This window comes from Chenopodium album, chromosome 26 (assembly GCF_948465745.1).
Source record: "Chenopodium album chromosome 26, dcCheAlbu1.1, whole genome shotgun sequence".
NCBI classification, from domain to species: domain Eukaryota; kingdom Viridiplantae; phylum Streptophyta; class Magnoliopsida; order Caryophyllales; family Amaranthaceae; genus Chenopodium; species Chenopodium album.
The window spans coordinates 30959397-30982901 of record NC_137859.1 but is presented as its reverse complement, the minus strand read 5'-3'; the positions used below and the strand labels follow the sequence as shown (position 1 = coordinate 30982901).

The window sequence follows — 23505 nt, the reverse complement described above, 5'->3', positions numbered from 1 at the left end:
TTTGTACTACATTTTAGCCTTGTTTAGTTGTTTCAAAAAAAAAAAAATTCAGATCAGATCATTGTTTTATGTGCAGTTTTTTTTATCGCTATATATCTTTAATTTCGTAATGAAAAAAATTATGAAAATTACATATTTATAAAATGCATATTATTTCGAATCTAATAAGACCCTACTTGACATATTTTTCTGTATAGATTATCGTATATTTAAGGTCAAGGTTTGATCAAATTAGACATTCTGACCAGATCGGATAAGCAAAAATAAGGCGAACCAAACAAGTTTGTTTATTAATGTGATAACCGTAAGTCATGAGTTCATGACTTTGTTTATTTGTAACTTTTCTTACAAAGAAAGGCAAAGATGTGGAACTATACAGAATCTTACAATGATGACAAATTTCTGTAATTCAGCAACTTAATCTAATAAACAGTTTATACAGAGAGCTACCTTATCAGTTTGAACACCTTATTTGTTTCAGGCATTACTTAACCAGTTTCAGTACTATTGTATCAGGTCATGTTACCGAATAGAGTCTTTATCCAATTTTTTTTAATGTAACACTTCTATTTGCACCGAGTGTAAATGTAATTTGGATATCCGAAAAGACAAATATTCGAAAATATTCGAATCAGATAAAGAGCACATATTTTCCAATTCAAATATCTGATGATTTGGATCATATGAGACCCGATATTCGAAATTGAATTGCTCCGATATGCCTAAGTTTTCTTTAAATTATGAATCACCAGAAATTATAGTAGTGTATGTGAATATTATAAAATGCAAAATGTCTAGTGTCTACAATGGAATTTGTCAATCCTCATATTTGTATTGCTTAGCAAGTCAAGAAAGTTGTACCCTCATTCCTCTGAACTTATTTTTCATGAACTTATCTGATTTGAACTTATTAACCCTGATATGAACTTATCTGAAATTATTTTTCCTGAAATAAATGAAAATAAGGTGAACAAAACATGACCTTAGTCTCCTATTTGCCCGTTGTCAAAAAAAAAAAATGTAAAATGTGCATCTAAAAATAAACAAGAGTAAGTATACTTTTTGATTTGGTGTCTTAATATTAGTGTAGGGAAAATGCCAATATGAGTTAATAGTTTCCCCATATTAGGTTAAGAACCAAAAGCCAAAAATACAATACATAATTAAAAAATAAAAATAAATAAAAGATTTGAATGTATTGTTTATTAAAACAATAGTTCTAACTAGCCATTACAATTTTGCATGATGTCTTTCATGCATACAGTTAAGGACAAAAGGTGATAGTATAATCACTTGATCCACTAGGACATGTAAAAGTGCTAGTCTTATCATCATAAGCATAACTATAAGCTTGAGGGCAAAGTGTCTTAAAAATATTGGAATATTTTGTTGGTGGACAAGTTTTTGGCTGACCATATGCCCCAGTGCAACAAAATTGTGGCTTATTAAATGCCAAACATGCACTCTTACATGCTATAACTGCACCACTATGAGCATCTTTAAGTTGCAACTCTGGTGGGCATGATCTATTTATATTCGCGGGGCAACCCGTGGATTTACAACTTCGGCTCGTTGGCACCACCGATACTGGCAAATTGTATCCATCGACTAGGCTAACATCGTAGAAATCTAAATTACCATTCCCGTTTAGGGTGAATTCTATTAGGGTGGCGGGTGGGATTGCCCCTGCTCCGTTGCATGGTACTTGACCTACGAGAAGCAAATTCACAAAAGTTTCTTAAGAAAGCTCTTTATTGATAGAGAAAATTATTAAAAGATTTTCGTCTTGGATATTTTTTGTTATGCAAATATTATCAAAATCTGTTATGTTTCAAATATATTTAAGAATGACGTATATTGTACACCTTATACATATTGATCAATGAAACATTAAGGAGTTTCACAATAATCTTAGATTTGGAATTCAACATACATATTGTGTGATTAGTTGCAACTTGTAACATCACTCAATTATTGAACTTAGCACCAAAAACAAAGCCATAATTTTATTACTTTTACCATGAGCAAATTGCCAAATTGCATGCATAGCTATAAATTACTATGAACAAAACCAAGTCTACCAACTACTTGTAGACTTTGCAAACAAGTCTAGTCCATCAAAGTATGATTAAATCCACCAAAAAACAAGTGATTTTACCGAGATGAACATAAGATGTTAATAAGTGGTTTTTTTTTTTTAGTGGTAAAATAAACATAAGCTTATATAAGGTGATTAAAATTAAAAAAATAATAACCTTGTTTTTGAAAAGGTGATAAAATTTTAAAAAATAATAGTAATAATAATGAAAAAAAATAAAAAAGAAACTTAATTAGTCCCAATGTATAAATTCAAGTAAGTACGAAGTATCAACTCATTATGCTAATTTTCATTCATAGATGATTAAATTGCATTAAGATTCTCAAATTATAGTGTATATGTTAAAAGTTACAGTTACGTTAACAACAAGCATAAAAGTCAAAATATTATCGAGAAAATATATTAAATTCGGCCTACAACGCATACCTGATGCACAATCTGCAGTGCCACATACAAACTTTTGTGTGGTAGCATCTTGTGAGCAAAGAGTGCGAGCCCAAATGCGACCCGACCAAGAAGGGGCAGCAGCAAGATTGTAAGTTGCACCAGGATCCAAAGTGAAGCCGGTAGTTGGCAATGCGGGCCCGCTACCTGTTAAGGTCCCTGGCCATACGATGTTTGGACAATTATTTTTGAATATGAATTGTGTTGAGTTTGTTCCTGCAAAATTCAACATACAATTTAAATCAACAAAAGGTACATATTCATACGTAAATAAAATTTTAAGGCTTTAACCATCAAGTTAAACATATGGTTGACTTAGTCCTCTGACAAAATATACAAACTATGCGTGGATCGGGTGATATCCTCCAGGTTAGTTGCACTGACCAATAATTCCGAGCAACTTTAGTGAGAGGGGGGTGATAACAAAATTAACCCCCCCCCCCCTCCTCTTCCCAATCCACAAAAATGATGGGATAAATAATCTCACAACCATGTGGTTGTGAGTGCTAAGCACCAAACGTTAGACCTAGCTAAATTAATTGAACAATGTGGGACAATCAAAAGTGATACTTACCCGAAACGAGGAACAGAAACAAGATGAACATCAAAGCAATACAATTGGTAATTTTCGTCATCTTTGAAAGTAAGGTGATCTTTTCAACAAATTGAATCTAAGATAAGCTTGACATGCACATATGTGATATATGGTCTATATATATTATATGTGCTAATAATAATAAGGCAGAGAAGCAACGCAACTTAGCTCCCAACACTACTGTACATATATATAAAAGATAGGTAGGGAAGCCACGCAAAGTTTGGCTTCCAATAATTAAGGATTCTAATTGAGTGGATTCTTAAAAATGGAAATAAATGTTATATTTAGTATAATATCATCCTCTAAAAGTTATGACAGATAAGCAGTAATGATTGTCATTATGACCTTGACTTCCTTATATAAGAAAAACTATCTTAGGATCGATGAATTGTTATTTGGGTAATGTTATATGCAATCCCGAAAACTGTATACTCCCTCTACTTCTGAAAGTTAAACTCACTTTGCATTTGCACGGTCTTTAGATTATTAAGCATTTTTTAGCATTAATAACTTCGGCTATGTGTTTAAAAAGTTGACATTTGAAAATTTTATCAATAGGGGAATCTAATAAGACCAAACTTGTTAATTTATTTTGATTATATAAATCATAAAATGTGATCAAAGTTCTTTTATTTTGACCACACGAATAGTAAGTGAGTCAAACTTTCAAGAATGGAGGAAGTACATAAAATTAAATTAAGAGTTAATTTTGTATATTTTTGGGTAAAAAATTTGTTATGATACTCTCTCATCTAGTCATTTTAAAGTCAAATATGACGATAGAGCATTATAGGTGAAGAATCTGTTTTGATACTCTTACTTTTAAAGTGACTTCTCTCAGTAATGGACTTTCTTGAACAATTAGACATGTAGAAATATCCAATGAGATCCAGGGAAGAAGTGTTTAATACTTGAAAATATCCCCCCCACATTCAACCAAGGAAAAGCATATATCTATATATGAGTAGTGGCGGATCTTAGAAAATTTTTATTAGGGGCAAAAAATTTTAACATGTTAAATTATACATTACAAATTTACAATTGAAAATCACTAATATTAAATAAATTGAATTTAATACTCCATATCAAGCAATCATGTGATAAACAAGAAATATATACTACGTACATGATAAATCCATACAATTGCACAATCAGTTTATGCATTCATTGGTTATTGATTTATAGTGTCCGGCCTAATACTCCGTACAAAGTTTGATATAAATAAGTGTTAAAATTGATTTAAATTAAAAAATCAGTTTTTTTTTAACATAACATAATAATTTTAAGGAAAACTTGTAAATAATAACTACCCGTCAATACACCTAATTTTAATTTTATCACTTGGTTTTTTTTTTTTTTTTTTTGTTTATATTTAATTAACATCCTAAAATTAAATGAAGTTAGAATTCGCCACCTCTTAACTAAATATTACTGATTTTATGCTGAAACTTTGTCTACTAAAGTTTTGGGGGGTCACTTTAGTCATTTGGATCCGATTTGAGGTCAAAACACCCAAATAAAGTATCGAAAATGCCTTGCTTTGAGAGTTTCATGCAATCCAAGTAATTTTCAATAGACAAAACAGGGCATTTCCAATAATTTTATTTCAATTATAACCTCAGATCAAAAACCTTAATAGATCAAGTTTTGGCATGAAAATCGATGTTTTTATTTAAAAGTTGGAATTAATAATTATTTAGAGGTGGTGAAATCTAACCTTTTGCATTTTTTTTGGTGGTTATTAAATTTAACAAAAAATATTAATAATAAAAAAAAAAAAAAGTTACATCAAATTTTGTTGTTTTGAGGTTTTTGATAATTTTAATATCATATACTTTGTATATAGTAAATTTACAATTGTTGGTTAAATCAAATTTACAATTTTTCCTAATTTTAATACCATATACGGAGTAAATTGTGATAATAACATGATTTGACAAGCATTGACAATTTTTTTATAAAATCATATAGAGTTTAAGCACTTGCAATAGTGTTGCACACTTGCTTGCATGCTGAGTCATAGAGATACATATACTTACAGGGTGTGTTCGGCAAAAGTAGATGTGTGGGTAGTTGTAAGCCGTTGTAGTAGTTCGTTGTTAGTTGTACAACAACTAGTTATTACTCCCTCCATTCCCTAATGTTTTTTACGTTTGGAATTATGTGCGTTAATTAAGCATTTGTGTAAAGTTGAGGTATATTGGAGTATTTTAATGATTGAAAGTACTACCTCTGTCCCTGAAAGAACGACCCATTTGGCCTAATTTTAGTCCCAAAAAGAATGACCCATTTGCATTAAAACACCCACCAATTTACAACAATATTTGTGCAAAATTAGCTTCCCTATATAAAAATTTGATTTTCTATGTAATTTATTACTTTCTCTCTCTATTTTTTTACAAATCCCATGTAAATTTATCTTTTCAATATATTTTTACTTCTTTTATTTAACTTTCTTAATACCCGCGTAATTAACCCAAATGGGTCGTTCTTTCGGGGACGGAGGGAGTACAATTTTATTGAAAAATACAATGTTGAGCATGTGGAGTGAAGAAATTAGAGGAGAGAGGGGAGAGAAAGTAATAATAAGCGTTGAAAAACTATAAAAATAGTACAAAAAGTACAATAGCACATGGAAAAGTAAGGACTTTTGAGGAAAAAAAATTGTAAAACAAGGGTAATTTTGTCCAAAATTTATGACCAAAATAGGAAAGATACTAAATGTAAAGAATAAAAAGGAACACCCTAAATGGAAACGTAAAAAAATATTTAGGAACGGAGGGAGCAGCTAACAATTAGCTGTTACCTATATATTTTTTACGAGTAGTTTTTAGTAGTAGTGTTCAGTAAATTAGCTATTCAGTTTCTAAAGATTTTTAAATAATTAAAAATTAAAGATATGGTTTATAAAAAGGTACACAATTTCTTGATTACTATCAAATATCTGCAATGGTCAAATAGAAAAAATACACAATATATAAAGGCTTAATTCATAAAATTAGGAACCAATAATTTAAGTAGACATGTAGGAAGACAAAAATTTTACCCGAGAAGCAATGACATATGGTAAACAAGATACATACAATCAATTCTAATAAAAAGGTATAATAAGGTCCAATAAGTTTAATCAGGTCAAATAAGTTCTTATAAGTTTTGATAAGTTCAACAAGATTTGATAAGTTTAATAAGATTTAACAAGTTCAGATAAGGTAAATGATTTTTAGATAAATTCAATTAAAATAAGTTCATATAATTTTAGGTGCAATAAGGTTTATAAGAACATACACATCCTAATATATTGCATTAGTGCATGTTTTTTTATAAGTTTTTTCACCCGATTCATCCTTTGGGGGGATCAAACACAGGTTCTCCTAATCAATGTGCAGTCTCAATCACCACTGCACCAACAATTGCATTAGTGCATGATCAATGAACAATCACTTTATTTAAGCACAACAAATTATCGTTATTTGACATTGCTCACATCAATAACATTAATTATTATCCCCCCACCCCCAACCTCCATGATCAGATTCATCACCGATTCACCATGACAGCAAACACTAGACCTGACAATCCTGACCCAGACCCGTTGACCCGACCCGAATGACCCGACCCATTACCCAAGATTGATCCGAAAATGACCCGAAACCCGAAATTGACCCGACCCGACCCATACCCGACCCGAAAATGGAGTTGACCTGATCCTGACTTGACACTAGAACTGACTCGACCCGAAGTGTATGACCCGAATAGACCCGAAACCCGAAATTGACCCGAACAAACCCGATTTTGACCTGAACAGACCCAATACTAGAAATGCCCGAATTAAAATTACCTTATAATTAAACAAAAAATGTCTTATGACAAAAATAACTCAAATTGTTCATTTTCAACCGTAGCTAAGCTTATAAACTGAAATGTACTCTTTATAAAGTTATTGATTTGAGCTTAATCCAAAAATGAAACAACCCGAATATGACCCGGCCAGATTTGATCTGACCCGAATATACTTGACCCAAAATTGACCCGACCAGAACATACCCGACTCGGAAATTGACTCGACCCTGACTCGACCCGATACTGACCCGAAGTTGACCCGAAACCCGAATCGACCCGACCCATACCCGGCCCGAATATTAGCTATCCCGAAGTGACCCGACCCAAACCCGACCCAAATGACCCATTTGCCAAGTCTAGCAAACACCATAGGGCACCATTTATTCTCTCTTCTCTCTTCCTTGTAACATACCCAATTTTCCAAAGAATAACCCATTTAAAGCCCCCCTAAATAAACGCTTCTCTTTGCAACCCATACCTCCGCCCAACCCCCACCTAGGTGTGTTTTCTTCACCTTATTGGACTTGAACTTATCTTAACTTCACTGATATCTATATCTATACTTCTATATTAAAAAGTGTTCCTAAAACAGAATATGTTCCACGTGTCACCTTTTTTATGTTCGGCATGTCAGCAATATGTGCCACATGTCACTATAACCATGACATGTCACCTTCACAACATGTATTAGGTTTGCATCCAATGCTTTAAACAAGACTTGAGCTCAAGACCAACAAGTCTTTAAGTTACAAGTCTTGCCATCTTAGCCATTTATTACTTGTGTTGTTTTATCCAACAAAATTATAGTTAACTTAGATAAGTTAATTGGTGGTTTATTATACTATTTGTTTCCATTATGTAATGATTGAGTTTGGCAACTAAAAAATGTTTATAGCAAGACTTAAACTCGAAACCAATAAATACAAACTAGCAACCCGGGGCATCGCCTGGGCCATACACTAGTTAACTTATTAAACCTTATTAAAGTTACTATCTTATATATTAAACTTATTAGAACTTGTTACAACTAATTGAACTTATTAGAACTTATTAAAGCTTATTGGACCTTATTAAAACTTATTGGACCTTATTAAAACTTATTGGACCTTGTTATTATACTTTATTGTACCTTATTATTATACTTGATTAGAACTTTATTGGAATTTATTAGACCTTATTAAACTTATTGGACCTTATTGTAACTTATTTAACTTAATGAACCAAAAAAGATGAAGAGAACAAGCCCAAAACCTCATCTCCCTCCTCCATTGCCAATCATATGACATTTTCAGTTACCTTATTTTTGCCTTTTTTGTTTCTCTAGTTTTGTAATCGGGCGATGCCATATGGATGATAAAAGTCTAGGATAAACTTTTTTGGATTGAATGTTAAATACAGTCATTTAATCTCTTTTGATAATTCATGGCATCTAAACATACTACACTGAAATTATATATTATTGAACTGAAATTATATACTTGCTATTGTCATACACAACGAGAATAATTATTGTCTTAGAATACCTTGAATAAAATTAGATGTTGTTCTCATAGATTAACACGGTTTGACTCATATTTTAGACGTATAAGGGTATTTTTGTCTTTAACCTTACATTCTCACCTTTTTTTTTCTTTCTTTTCTTTTTTTTGGTGTTTAGAGAGCCACAAGGGTGAGGGTGAGAATCGATCCCATAATCTGTTGAAATCGGGAGGAAAGCTCTAACCACTCGAGCTATACTTCACTCTCCCACTTCTCTTTCTATACTCATATTTTTTTAGGTTGGTAAGGACAAGGGTAGGTCCTATTGGGCTAAATACTCTCACATGTCCTCTCAACCCGAATTAGCGGGGAGAAGGATAGGGGAACCCCCACCCTAAAGTGTCTCTAACGGTGTTTGATCCCACAACCTCTTAGACGTGAGATGCAATTTTCCCACTAAATCAAACTTTACTTGGTTCCTAATATACTTGTATTGTTGTCCACATTCATGTATTAATATACTATAGTCTAATATTACAACAAACTATTGTCCACATTCATTTACACAAATACTTTAATTATTTTTATTTTTTTAAAAAAAACTAAATACTTCCTTAATTGATAAGACATGCTATCATTATATATAAGCACTTCATAATAAAGTAATGTAAATAATCCCACCAAAGTCAAAACATAAAATTTTTAAGACCTTACCCAAACACCAAAGCGGCAAACGCAAAGCCACAACAAAGTTTAGTTGATTTTTCTACTAAAAAACAAACAAAATTCATCTACTACAAGTATGAGTTTGAGGTGTAGAAAAGTGGATAAATTTGCAGAATTGAAAAATACAATTGACAATTTAGAATTAATCGACGCTCATGCTCACAATATTGTCGCTATTAATTCCTCATTTCCATTCATCAAATGCTTTTCCGAAGCCGATGGTCAAGCTTTATCCTTTGCTCCTCACTCTCTCTCTTTCAAGGTAACTTGTTTTTTTTTTTTTTTTTTTTTTTTTCTACTTTATTAATTTTTTCAAACAAATTAATATGTTTTTTTTGTAGTTTATTTACATAATTTTGATTATTCTTAGTTCATGCCAAAATTGGAGATGATAATTTTGAAAATATTTTTTTAGCTTCTTTGATGAGAGATGAGTACATAAGTACATTTATGTCATTATGTGATTAATTATTCTATCTCTGTTTCATATTATATTTCAAAGTTCCAAATAATGTTGAATGGAGGTAATTAATATTATCTTTTAATGGTTTGACATAGACTAAAATTTACCTTTCTTTGGTAATTTTATTTGCAAAATTCTGATTATCGTTAGATCATGCCAAAAGTGCTTATGAGAGACATGTTATTTTTGTTTTAAGTTGAAAATTCATCTATCAAAGATAAAGGAGAGTGATTTTTTTTTTTTTTTTTCTCATTTGATATTTATTGATTTTTTGTTTGATAGATATTGTACTACCAAATAGAAAGGAAAAAAAAAATGCTATTTTGGAGATTCACTTGGAATATGCATTAACTTTTCAATTGGCTTCAAACTTTTCAATTTGTTTTTTGTTTTTAAAATTATTTTTTAAAATTCCAACACTTGTTTTTGTTGTTTTTCGTTTAAGGTTGGATATATTAGAAGAAATATGACAAACATAGCGGTGAAATATAATAAGCCGAAAAAGGGAAATATTCATGATAAATAAACATGAATTACTAGTACATTGATTCACTTGTGTTTTTGGCCATGAATTTTCATTATTTTAGAAATCATCAATATTACATGCATTATTATCACCTAATTATTTATTCTCTTTGGTCAAAAATTCTACTCGCAGTTGTTGATTAATCATGCTCACTTGGTCCCCATACTGACTTGAAAATGACACATCACTTACAAAAAAAAAATAAAAAATAAAAAAAAAACCGGATGTAAACGAAAAGTTATTAAAATTTATGTGAAACACGAGTTTGGCTCGCACCCGTTATCAAGAGAGAGCACACTTTTCAAATTCAAAGGAGGTTATATCCCAAAATTATATGACAATAGGAGAAGTATGTTTAACTCAATTTTCTTTTCTCAATGTAGGATCTTTACATGTGTTGTTTAAAAATTTTATACTTCAACAATTTAGGGTGCATTCATAATACAAGTTTATTAATTTATTTATTTTTTTAAAATTGAATATTCTCTAAACTTAATACTGTTTTGTCAAAAATAAATTTAATACTGTACTTTTCACATTTTTAATGAAAGTGATGCATCTAATTCAAAACGGAGAAAGTATTACCTATGTGCCGGCGTGTTTCAATCAACATGTATGTTTCTTAAAAACGACATTTGTTGGTAAAGTGGTAAACTGGTGGCTGAGTAGGTGGAGTGTCGTCGTTGGGTCTGTGTCATTAAGTTATTGACAACTTCTTTAATTATTGCTTGTTAATCTGTTTTTTGCGTGTTAAAATATGTTCCCTAATTTCCTAGAAAGGTTGGTTGTTGCACTACTTGTACATTTATGTAGTACATGGATTATGACCGATAAAGTGATAATATGTCATATACTTGAAATACTCCTTCCGTTTCAAAATTATATTTTTACTCCGTATTTTATATTTGTACATTTCCTAATACTTTATTGAAGCATAAGATAGTGTATGTTCCTCATTTTTCACAAAGGATGTTTTTTATAGGAATGTTAAAAAGAAGTAAACATTGACATGAAAAAATTAGGGAATGTAAGGATATTTCATATAAGGAAAAATAAAATAAGCATGTGTACAATGATAAAATTATGTAAAGGAAATTTTGTCAAGAACTACCAATTAAATCGCGTGTTTTGAAAAAAACTACCTTTTATAATTTTTTTTTAAAAGAACTATCTCAAAGTTGTATAAAGTTTAGGTAGCACTACCACTCTAATAATTCCAACTAGAATATTCAACATATAGACTCCATTTTTTACTTTTACCTCATAAAATAACCATCTAAATTGACTAAATTACCCTTCAAAAAGGTAAAAAGTGGTAAAAAGTTAAACCCAAGTATCGGATATTCTAGCTAAAATTGTTAGAGTGCTAGTGCTACTTAAACTTTTTACAACTTTGTGGTAATTATTTTTGTAAAAAAATTTAATAGGTAGTTGTTTTTAAAACACGTGCTTTAATCAGTAGTTGTTGACAAAATTTCCTTATGTAAAATAAAAACAGAAATATTGAAAATAGACCTAACATTGTGGGTCATCCTAAAATGATAACACGGAAGGAGTAAAATGTTAATTTTGAATTTCACAACTACACATTGAGACAAATATTGTTTTACTTTTTTACTTATAGATTTGTCAAAGAGGTCAAACTATGGTTATTTCTAAACTAAAAGGAGTTCTTTAAATTCAAGTGTAGTTCATTGCTTTTAATGCCCCATTACCCTCATAATTGGTTTGCTACCTATTAATGCAACGAATTTTAACAAGAAAGGTTTAATATGATGACATTTAGATTATGATAATGATGTTATTTAAGAAAGTTTGACAAGTGTGTCTTGACATACAGATTGTGACATTTAGTCCTTATTAGAGGTTTAATATGATGTGTGTTCTAATGCTCTTTCTATCCATTTTAAGGCTATAAACACCTACTTTTTGAATGCGGATAAAGCGTGTGAAATAAGTGCACAAAGTGGATTGTGGGTGGTGGTGGGGGGTTGTGAGGGTCCGACATGAGTACTTGAGGTGAAATGAAGAATTCATGTAACATAGGTTACTCATATCTGTATAAATAAGGCACTTTAAAATGGCTTATGTTAAATATATTTTACAACTTAAGTTTATAACTCCCTCCAATACATATTTAATTTAATAATATTATGAAAATACACATTGAAATGAAGCCAACATGATTTTTTTTTTCTCCATTATATGTTAAATGGGGCCTAAGTGTAAAAAGTGAGTAGTCACAGAGTACAAGGCCTGAAAATGTACTATGTCTAAATTATGCATAGTAAGATTTTATATTCATCATTTGTGAACCAAATGTTCATTATAAGAAGGTTTAATGTATTTATATGTTAATAGTTTATACACAATTTATTGCATTGACTCCAAACTTCCCAAGTCTCATGGGTTACAATATGCAATCATTAATCGATAAAATTTATCCGAAATCCTTGATTTTATTCTAATGAAGCTTCCATATCTACTACCTTTTTGGTAGCTTTTTGCTTTGATAACTATATCTATCAAGGAAAATAGTGCTAGTATCAATTTTTGTCCTCAATCCTGCAATAACAATAAGAAAAAGCATCACTGTGTTTCTTATACAGCTATAATTGATGCCAAGTTTTGCTACTCCATTGATGCGATGCCTTAGTAAATATGTTAGACATTACACCAATATTAAGCATCTTTGACATGAGTGAGTCGAGTGCTCGATGCATGTAAAATAATACTGCAATCCAATGATAACTTTATTTGAAACTACAGCTAATTCTTTCTGTTTCATTTTCATTTACTAACAAGTTAGCTTATTATGCGGATTGTTTCTCCTGAATTATCAAGTTATGTCGTGCTGCATCCTTTATTGGAATTAAATTGAATAATGAAGATTTCATAATTTTGCTACAACACTTGTTGATGATTTTTTTTTTTTTCTCAGAGGGGGGTGAGGGAAATTGCTGAACTATATAAATGCAAATCATCTTTGTACGACATTGAAGAGTATCGGAAACAGTCTGGAATAGATTCTGTTAGCTCAACTTGTTTTGGAGCTGCAAGGATTGCAGGATTGCTTATTGATGATGGTCTTGATTTTGATAACAAGTATGAGATTGAGTGGCATAAGAGCTATGTGCCTTTTGTTGGGAGAATATTACGAATTGAGCACTTGGCAGGAAAAATATTGGATGAAGTAAGAATATTTTGGTTCTCTAGTAGTTAAAATTTTTTGAATTCCAAGCTTTTAATAGTACAAATATGGGAAAAAGAACATTTTTTCACATTCTTAAACATGATGGTTTTAGTTTTTGGTTTCACATTCTTGTTTATATTTTCAATTCTTGCATATGTAACATTTCTCTGATCAATAAGTATATTTTTTTGTGTTTGCGTGGTATTATAGGACTTGCCTGATGGAGCTACATGGACACTGAACAAGTTTACTGAAGTTTTTGTTGAAAAATTGAAGTCATATCCTTTGCATTTACTTCGTATAATTTATAATCCTTATGTTTATTTTATGGTAATGTGAATAATTATTATGGTGCCTTTTCAATATCTGTAATGGGCTTCCATGACCTTCTTCCACATTAGCTACCACTGTGGTTGGATTGAAAAGTATAGCTGCATATCGTGGTGGTCTAGAAATCGATCCATATATCAGCGAAAAGGATGCTGAAAATGGCCTGTCTGAAGTTTTAAGTGGTGAGTGAAGCCTGAGAGATGTCATATTTTTTCATAACCAACATACATACTTACTTCTGTGTCTATTCTATCTTTCAGCAGGGAAGCCTGTCCGGATTGGAAATAAGAAGTTAATTGACTATATCTTTGTTCGTAGTTTGGAGGTTGCTTTGCAATTTGACTTGCCAATCCAAATACACACAGGGTATTTACATACTTAATAATTCAATTGCTCTGTTCCTTAATATTCTTGACACTTACTATCTGCATGTAACTTAATAAAAGGAAATAATGTGAAAAGTTGGGTTGCAACTAGCAAAAGTAAGAATGTGGGAAAATGTATATTGTATGGGAAAGTGTAAAGAACAAAACAAAATGGAGGTAGTATGTTGGAAGTGTTGTATTGCTCTAGCTTAAATAGCACATCTCATGGAAGCACCATACACAATATGAGTTTCTAGTATTTTTCTTCCTCCGTGCCTCTAATATTGCAACATGATTACTTGAGGGTTGACACGAAAGTTAAGGGTAAAAGTGAGGTGAGAGAAAAGAAAGTGAACGAATTGCCCATGTGTTAACCACAATAAGAAAAAAGAAAAATACACCTATGTGCCTATGTGAGTGAAGTTGGAATTTCATAAGCAGAGATGTTGCAATAGTTGTTTACCTTTCTTAAATAATAAATGTTGCAACTATTCTTCTATTAAGATAAACTTTTTTTTTTCTTTTACTGTAATTTTCTTTGCACTAAGATTGTATTTGGTATTGGCCATAGATTTGGAGACAAAGATCAAGATTTAAGGACATCAAACCCGCTTCATCTTCGAAAGGTACTTGAAGATGCAAGATTTGACAAATGTCGATTTGTTCTGTTACATGCTTCCTATCCATTCTCAAAGGAAGCATCATACTTGGCAAGCGTTTATCCCCAGGTATCATATATGCCACTAAACTTGTTTCGTTTCATACCACAGCTAAATTTTACAAGTGTTAGTTAAGCTTTTCTTAATGTGTTAGGTCTACCTTGACTTTGGACTGGGACTTCTCTTACTCAGCAACAATGGGATGAAATCTGCAGTTAAAGAGTTACTGGAGCTGGCTCCCATAAAAAAGGTGACATGTTTACGAGGACCATGTGCTACAGAATTGAGTTCTTGTAAGATGACACTTAATACAAAGTATGTAACATTATATCTTACATTGGGGTGATTTTCTACAGGTGATGTTCAGCACTGATGGCTATGCATTTCCCGAAGCCTTTTACTTAGGTGTGTTCATCTTTGGTTTAATTTAGATCAAATTTTTATCTCAAGTTAATTCTTACAGTATCTATGCAGTACAATGGACTACATATATCAATAAGTTCATATTTGTCCGTATATATATTTATTTTATTTAAACATATGGGGCACTGTAAAATTAGGAACAAGTGTTTCGAGTCTATACAACTGTAATAAACTTCTAACCCATGCTGAAATCTTAATTATCAACTATGTGGTTGGTTTTCGGATCATTAACCACATCCACATGATTCCAAAACCTGAACCTTCTAAGATTATATGTAACATTATGTCCTCCTTAACCATGCCTCTTTGTCTGATTATCTGATCAAGTTTAAGGTGACACATGCATCCTTAGCTAGGCTAGGATGGGCCTAGTATCTTTAGCTGAAACCTCAAGTAGCCAAGGTTAATTGCATTAGAGATGTAGTTTGGCCACTTTTAGTTAAGGTTTCAAAAGGTAATCAATAATCCTCACAGTTCCCATTCCAACTCTATAGGTGCCAGGCGAGCACGTGAGGTTATCTTCTCGATTTTACGTGATTCTTGCATTGATGAAGATCTATCGATTCCTGAGGCATTGGAAGCAGCCAAGGACCTTTTTGCTGAAAATGCAATTCAATTTTACAAGATCAAACAGAGTGTTAAATTGGACCCAACTAATAAAGCCATACCTTATAATAATGGAGAGACTACAATTGTTTCGCCAAAAAGTCATATTACTTTAGTCCGTGTAATCTGGATCGATACTTCAGGGCAATGCAGATGTCGTGTAAGTTTTTTAAGTTTTCTTTAGAAAGAATTCGAATATTTGGTTTCTTGCATCATTATTATATTCGAGTTCTGCTTGTTACAGAGGATATTCATGCCTTATAAGGGTTCGGTTTTAAATCAAAGTACCATTTAGTATGAACCTTACTTGTATGTTCTGTGAGTCTGTGACTAGTAGCTGAAACCTCAAGTATTAACTCTTTTGTTAATGAGCTGCCGCCCCTCCCTCCCCAAATATTTATGGACTTGCTTAGACATACTAAGAATAATTTTCACTTTTACCTTTATCAATGAATATACATATTTGCAAATGAAAAAATAATTTTACAACTATGCATGCCTAATTATATTCTCAACAAAGGGCTTAGTTCCACTAACTCTGTAGTCACCTCACACGCATATTTAAAATTATATGTATACCTACGTTCATGAGTTTACCTTTTAGATCTTTCACTGTTTTTTTTTTCTTCTTAAATTGTAGAATTTTCAATAATCGGTCTAGCTTCGGTCTGGTTCATATTCTTCCTTTGCTCAGAATTTCTGAAAGTTTTTGTGCAAAGTATATTCGTTGGCCTAGCTTGTGAATTTGATTTACTCTTATGTTTATTTTATATTTTGAAAAGGACCCTTTTAGGCACTGATTAGCTTATTGACTTGTGACTAATTAATAAGTTTTAAGGAAAAAGAATGTAGAGATTGTGTTAAAGTCATGCTACATATAGATTTATTGTTTGACACACTTATATGATCATGAGATTTACCTGGTGAATATTATTGAATTGATTGAATAAAAATCTGTAGCCTGTATCCCTTGTATATTTTGTTCCTGGTGTTTATGTGTTATCAATCACTTGTATTCTTATACTTAACGTCTAACTAAAAGTTTCTTCATCTCCTAACATATATAGTACTTTGTCCTCCTAATTGTACCCTCTTCCTATAAACACTATCCTTCCTGCAGTCTTGAAAATAAAAATTTTATTAGTATTGAAAATTTCATTTGCATACACTGATTGCAGTTTTGTAAATTAAATACATTGTGGTAATACTATTGCTATTTGGAGTTGTCTTTAATGTATCTGATATACAGGTTGTTCCTGTAAAGCGCTTTCATGATGTTGTCAAGAAAAATGGTGTTGGTTTAACTTTTGCGTGCATGGGAATGCCCTCTTTTATGGATGGTCCTGCTGCTGAGTCTAACTTGACAGGAACAGGCGAGATCAGACTTATTCCTGATGTGTCAACCCTTAGAAAAATCCCATGGTAATTATTTTTAATAGAATATGTGTAATATCTTAATCTTCACAATTTTCTCTCCTTACTCGTACAGACATAAATCAAAAATTTTGTGGCATATTCGAATATTGCTGTGGAATTTGCTTATGGAGTTTGTATAATCCTGTTAGGAGATTTGGGAGATCATATACTTCATATATGTTATGCACCATATGTTGATTACATGAATCCAGTATTTGGGAAAGTTGCTTCATGTTTCTTGGTTGTACTTTACAATTTAAAGGAAGTATTGCAGTGTAAGACAAAGTCCAAATAGCTGTTAATGTACCTTTTCATTCCACTAGTTCACATGCTTGAACTGTACTGCTTAAAATTTTTATAGGAAGTATCCACTATAAGGTGATTACATTGTTTTGTTTTCAAGATTATCAATGCCGGATCATTTTCTTTCTTTCTAGGCGCTTTGTTCACAGATGTTTATTGTGCTTGTGTTCTTTAAGAAATAATACATTAATATTTTCTTCTCATTTAACTTATTGGGTTCTTCTATGTTCTTTGTCAGGGTTTATGGAGAGGAGATGGTTTTATCTGACATGCATCTGAAGCCGGGTGAACCATGGGAATATTGCCCAAGGGAGGCATTGAGGAGGGTTGCAAAAGTTATGAAAGAAGAGTTTAATCTGGTATCTTTTTATTCCCTAGTATTTCAACAATATACAATTCTAAGTCGATCTATATCTAAATGTTGTGTTTATCATGTCTAGGAAATGAATGCAGGTTTTGAGAATGAATTTTATCTCTTGAAACCGATTACAAGGTTATTACATTAATTCTTCCACTCTTTTAATTCACTTTTCTTTCATTAATATCCACAAGCTTTAAGATATTATAGACTCTATAGTATCAAGTATTTAGTATTCAAAATTTTTGTAGGGATGGAAGTGAAGAATGGGTTCCATTTGATTCAACTCCATATTGCTCAACTTCATCATATGATGCAGCTTCTCGCATCCTTAATGAAATGTTTACAGCACTTCAATTTTTGGATATTTCAGTGGAGCAGGTACGGAGTAGATTATTTTTAATTGGGACTACATGATTGGAATTTGGAAGTAGGACTTAGAAGTTGTCTCTCGTTCTGGTGTTACTTGTTACCAATGCATATATCAAGGTGCCTTACATCAAATGTGTAAATTTTGTTGAAAAACAAAACCTAATTTCATACCATAAGCATCACAAAGCCATGTAGGAAATAGTTTAAGAGCAAATGTGCATCATAGCTATAAGGTACCTTGTAAACATGCACTATCATTTGCAACCCAAATGTGTAATTATAATCTACAAGCCTAGATGTCAAAAGAAATTTATCTTAGAAAAATCAACAACTTTCTCCCCTCTCCAACATATTTAAAACTTATCAAGAATCTAAAATGGAGGGGAAAATGTTTCTTCTCTAATGCAAAGTATGCCCAACATTCATGAAGTAACAACCGAATGAGAAGGTATCCAGGGTGTTTAACCAAATGCTTTGCCATTCTAAAGAAATTAGTATATAATTATAGCTCATGTGTTGCCTTTGTAATTTAGTGTCATCACAATTCTTTATACTATATTACTGAATGCTAGAAATATTTTCCCCTCTGGGAAAAGTCGACATGAGTCTCCATCAATCAATTATAAGAAACAAATAATTTAATGTTAGGAGTGTCTACATAGAATATTGATGGGTGAGGAAATTTTCAGTTCATCAAATTCCAAGGGTTATAAATTTACACTATAGAATGTTCTGGATGATAATTGTTTGCCATTAAACGGTAATGCGTTTATCCTGTCTTTTTATAAGTTATTTCATTTTTCTTCTTTTTATTGGTGTAATTCCTTAAGTCAGATATTCTTCTAGTAATTTTTTCCTTATATGTTCTAGATACATGCAGAAGCAGGGAAAGGCCAATTTGAGATGGCACTGGGACACAGTGTTTGTACCAGTGCTGCTGATAATTTGGTTTTTGCCCGTGAAGCTATCAGGGGCGTGGCTAGAAAACATGGATTGCTCGCAACTTTTGCACCAAAGTAACTATCATGTCTGAACCTAAAGTGAAGCAAGATGATGAATATAATTATTTGTCTAAAGCAAGATTGTTGTCATCCTATTATGAAAATTTCAAGTACTTATTTGCAGCTCTTTTTGTTGAATCTTTTTCCCCTGGTTACTTGCAGTAGAAAAATGCTCTTATTCGTTGATCTTGTTATTAATTATTACAAATAATTGTGTAGATCTTTTACTATTGAGGTGCTAGACAACAGCGAAAAATAATTGTACGGTGTAGAGTATTTAATATCATAGTTAATCATGGTTTTAATTCTGTTGGGTCAGCTGATATTACAATTATAGGAATTTAGATGCTATCAACAGAATTCTAGTAAACTATATTTATAAATTCTTTCTGCAAATCCAAGTGATGTGAATTATAAAGTATTTAGATATAACTTTGATGTATGTGTGTAGTCCCATACTTGAATTTGAACTTCGATTGTGATTCCCTTTCTTGGTTCACACAAGCATGTATCTAAATCACCTGCATTTGTTTACTAAAATAGAAGAATTTCACAACTATCTCTTGGGAGGGGCAAGTATATTTTGATGATCCTCATATTGTTGCATCTCATACTTAAAAGTATGTGATCTACTGATCTTATAGTTGTCAATTGAATATCCCATAGTTCCAAGTTGGTTTCTAGTATTATATCCACCTAAAATTGAGCATTAAATCTCTATATGTTATTAATCATATACTATTATTACTTACCTGTTGATTGTATGATACTCAGTTTCATAGACTGCACTAATAATTTGTATTTGCACATGAATTTCCAACCCTATTCTTTTTGTGTGTATAGGTTGATTATGATGATTGTCTTTAAAATATTCTCGACATTATGTTTGTTATCTTGGTGTCATCAACTTCTTAATCGTTTTTTTTCTTTTCACCCTAGGTACAAATTGGATGACATTGGATCTGGATCTCATGTGCATCTAAGTTTGTCGGAAAATGGTGTAAATGTTTTTACTGGGTCTGCTGGATCTGGCTATGGAATGTCTAAAGTTGGTCAGGAGTTTATGGCTGGAGTTTTATTTCATCTTCCCGCCATTTTGGCATTTACTGCTCCAAATCCCAATAGGTAACACTTTTATTTTAATTATGTGAAACATTTTGAGCAGAGGATTTCTCTCCAAATGTTTTAGTCTGTGCATTATATATCATTTCTCATATAAGTTAGCTTGTGAGCATGATCCCATATTCAGCATTGTTACCCCTTACCAAGGGTGGTTCTGAGCATGTGCAGGGTGGTCGACCGCACAGGGCCCCTAAGTGAAACTATTATAAAAGGGCCCTGACTTTTTAATTTAGTAACATACTTTTCCTTAAAAAATTAATTTTAGGTCTCAATTCAGCAAAATTGCACCGGGCCACTTTCAGTGTTAGCATTTGTAGCTCCGCCTCTGCCCCTTACGAGCATTTTCCCTCAAATAATATTGGCATTGATTGTTACCATTTGATTCAAGAACATATTATGCTCATTAGAACATTTTTTAGCTTTTGAGGAACATTATTTAGCTGTTGTTTATTAAGGGTTATGTAGCAAAATTGTTGTAGGTAACCTTTCATCTTATTTAACATGCATGAAGCATATGTTGTTGACATATACTATCTAATTTGCATCTTTGTAAAGCTATGATCGTATACAACCGGATACATGGAGTGGAGCATATCATTGCTGGGGAAAAGAGAACAGGGAAGTTCCTTTGAGAACTGCCTGCCCTCCTGGAATTGAAGATGGTCTCGTAAGCAACTTTGAAATCAAATCTTTTGATGGATGTGCAAATCCCCACTTGGGTTTGGCTTCTATAATTGCTGCAGGGATCGATGGCTTGCGGAGGCACCTCACTTTGCCTCCTCCAATTGGTAAGATTACCTAGATTTGAAGTATGAGCTTATTGTGTACAAGATATTTGAAATGAAGTGTAGGTGAAGGAAGTGTTCGCAATTAAATCAAACTTTATCAAATACAAAAAATTGAATATTTGTCATGCATAACAATTTTCAAACTAAAATTTTGCTGTACTTCCAAAACTATTCCCCTCTCCCCTTTTAGGAAGGGTTGGGTAAGAACTAAGGTAACTACTCTTTCCTTGCATAAAAGTATCCTTTTATTTAGGGAGGGGGTGCTTCACTGTAGATGGGAGAATATCTCGTTCTCCTTCGAAAGTCCTTAGAAAGTAATTTGGTTAAGGAGACGAACAAGAAGTGAATCATTGACTCCCCTGATAACATAGAGTTTGCACTTGCATGTTAAGTGACATGTTTTTTGATATTAATGTGTTGCAGAAGCGAATCCTTCTAGCCTTGATGGTGAACTTCAGAGACTTCCAACATCACTTGCTGAATCCTTAGAAGCTCTTCACAAGGACACCTTCTTTAAAGACTTTTTCGGTGAGAAGCTATTGACAGCAGTAAAGGGAGTTAGGAAGGTAAGTGTATTTTGATTGCAATGTTTCACTTTACAACCTTATTGTATTGAAGGCCTACAATAGCTAATGGTTTTACATGTATGAAATTTAGTCTCATGTCAATATCTACCCCAGGCCAGTTCCAAAGTAATATCTTTCCTCCCTCTTCAATTTATGATCTTAATGCCTTCTGCCATACTTTTGAAGTTGGCCATTTATGTGATATAAGTTTGTAAGTATTCGAAGCGTGATCAACCTTATGAGTTATTTTGAATAAGGTGTTAATAGTAGGACACTTTATACTTTCCTGCATATTAGATCTTTAGGCGACCTGTTATGTATCAACCGAAAGCTGTTTGTATTGAACATTATTTCCAATTTATGCTGAAGTGCTTGAGTTTCGTTGCCTTTGCGTCTTTTGTCTTGTATTGTTAAGTATTTGGTTTTATGTTTTGCAGGCTGAAGTGGCGTACTATTCGCAAAACAAGGATGCATACAAGCAACTCATATACCGATATTAACCTTCAACTTTGGTAACCAAAGGAAAAGGAAAAAGAGAGGGATGTTTGAACCTTGAGATATAAACTTTTTATACTTTTCCATTATTTAAATTCGGCAATGGAATGTAATTTCCTTACACAAACAAATAAGAAAAAATAATTATTATGTGATCTCTATAAAATTAGATAAAAGCCCGTGTGATGCATGGCTTTTCTTACCTAAATCTCAAGAAAATTTATTTTCCTATATACACTAAGTTTTTTATTTCAATCTAAAAAACACATAATAATTTAATTAAAATGTTATCACCTATTACAAAAGTATTATATTTATAAGCTAATTTTTAATGTAATTTATAATTACAAAGTCTTATATATTGGCTTGGCACACCGTGTGGCCAACCACTATAGGAGTTACTTCACTAGTGTAATGGGGGTTATCTGGTTAGTGTTAAAGGAGTTACTTCGTCATTGTTATAGAGTAGTGCTATAAGGGTTACTCGGTCGGTATTACAGGGGTTACTTAATCAATGTTATAGAGGTTACTTTAACTGGTCACAAGGTGTGGCCGGCCGCACACAAGACGGGTTTGATTTATAATTTGTATTTATATTTGTTGTTGTTAGTTATATGACAACAATATATATGATATCTATACAAAAATTGTAAATATGATATTTCATTTATTACATATTAGGATAAAATCTTTAATGTGAAAAGTTTATATTTCTTGTGATTTCTTGATCACTAAGAAATTATTTGTCTATTCAAACTTGTAGTAAATTTTATATAAATGTTTTAAGATTGTAAGTTTTTTTTTTAAAAAAAAAAAAAATTGAGTTATAAGTTTTAATTTTATATGAAAAAATGTCTTATTAATAGAATATTTAGATAAAATCATTAATTTTATAAAATAAGTTTCTATCCCACGATTTTTTATACATAAAATCGCACAAAAAAATAATTTTTGTTTGTAATTAGATCATACACATAATATTTTTGATTAATTTGTTATTGTTTGTTAAGGATAATGTTTTATTTATTAATTTTATGTAATTTATTGGTAAGAATATTATAGAATCACCAACTTTGTTCACACTCATATCTTTTAAATTGAAGTGAACAAATAGAACATGTTAGAAAAAAATAAAATTTACATAAAGTTAATCTTTACTGTCTTATTAAATTAATCAATATATTTACCAGGAAGTGAATAATCGTTGTGAAATTGATCTAGAAATTGTAATTGTACATAATTAAATTTATGAATTGAAATTTTTTTCGACAATGCGTGCGATATTGCTTCTTATTTTTAACGATTGAAAAGTATACAATGAGGTAAAATTTTCT

At 31.7% G+C, this 23505-nt stretch overlaps 2 protein-coding genes across 2 annotated transcripts; one reads left to right on the top strand and one right to left on the bottom strand.

The window, feature by feature from the left end:
- Positions 1 to 1264: 1264 nt before the first annotated feature.
- Positions 1265 to 3177, bottom strand: LOC145618364 (thaumatin-like protein 1b). The gene is made up of 3 exons (XM_081673136.1): positions 3117 to 3177; positions 2525 to 2758; positions 1265 to 1710 (listed from the first exon to the last, which is right to left on the bottom strand). The coding sequence occupies exons 1-3, from the start codon at positions 3175 to 3177 to the stop codon at positions 1265 to 1267; spliced, it is 741 nt and encodes a 246-aa protein (XP_081529262.1).
- A 5973-nt stretch (positions 3178 to 9150) lies between these two features.
- Positions 9151 to 22350, top strand: LOC145617507 (protein fluG-like). Its single transcript, XM_081672216.1, has 18 exons — positions 9151 to 9447; positions 13116 to 13367; positions 13578 to 13647; positions 13766 to 13879; positions 13958 to 14063; positions 14634 to 14790; positions 14876 to 14971; positions 15078 to 15126; positions 15639 to 15910; positions 17000 to 17172; positions 17708 to 17828; positions 17910 to 17962; positions 18079 to 18208; positions 19070 to 19215; positions 20140 to 20325; positions 20878 to 21110; positions 21534 to 21676; positions 22114 to 22350. Exons 1-18 carry the CDS (start codon positions 9262 to 9264, stop codon positions 22174 to 22176), a joined length of 2550 nt encoding a protein of 849 aa, XP_081528342.1. The 5' UTR covers positions 9151 to 9261; the 3' UTR covers positions 22177 to 22350.
- The last annotated feature ends 1155 nt before the right edge of the window (positions 22351 to 23505 follow it).

Coding starts and splice junctions, on each gene's coding strand:
- LOC145617507 (XM_081672216.1), top strand. CDS start 9,262: ATGAGTTTGAGGTGTAGAAAAGTGGATAAATTTGCAGAATTGAAAAAT. Junction 17,173..17,707: donor ACCCTTAGAAAAATCCCATG/GTAATTATTTTT, acceptor GTTCTTTGTCAG/GGTTTATGGAGAGGAGATGG. Junction 21,111..21,533: donor CACTTTGCCTCCTCCAATTG/GTAAGATTACCT, acceptor AATGTGTTGCAG/AAGCGAATCCTTCTAGCCTT.
- LOC145618364 (XM_081673136.1), bottom strand. CDS start 3,177: ATGACGAAAATTACCAATTGTATTGCTTTGATGTTCATCTTGTTTCTG. Junction 2,759..3,116: donor GTTTCTGTTCCTCGTTTCGG/GTAAGTATCACT, acceptor TGAATTTTGCAG/GAACAAACTCAACACAATTC. Junction 1,711..2,524: donor CACTGCAGATTGTGCATCAG/GTATGCGTTGTA, acceptor TGCTTCTCGTAG/GTCAAGTACCATGCAACGGA.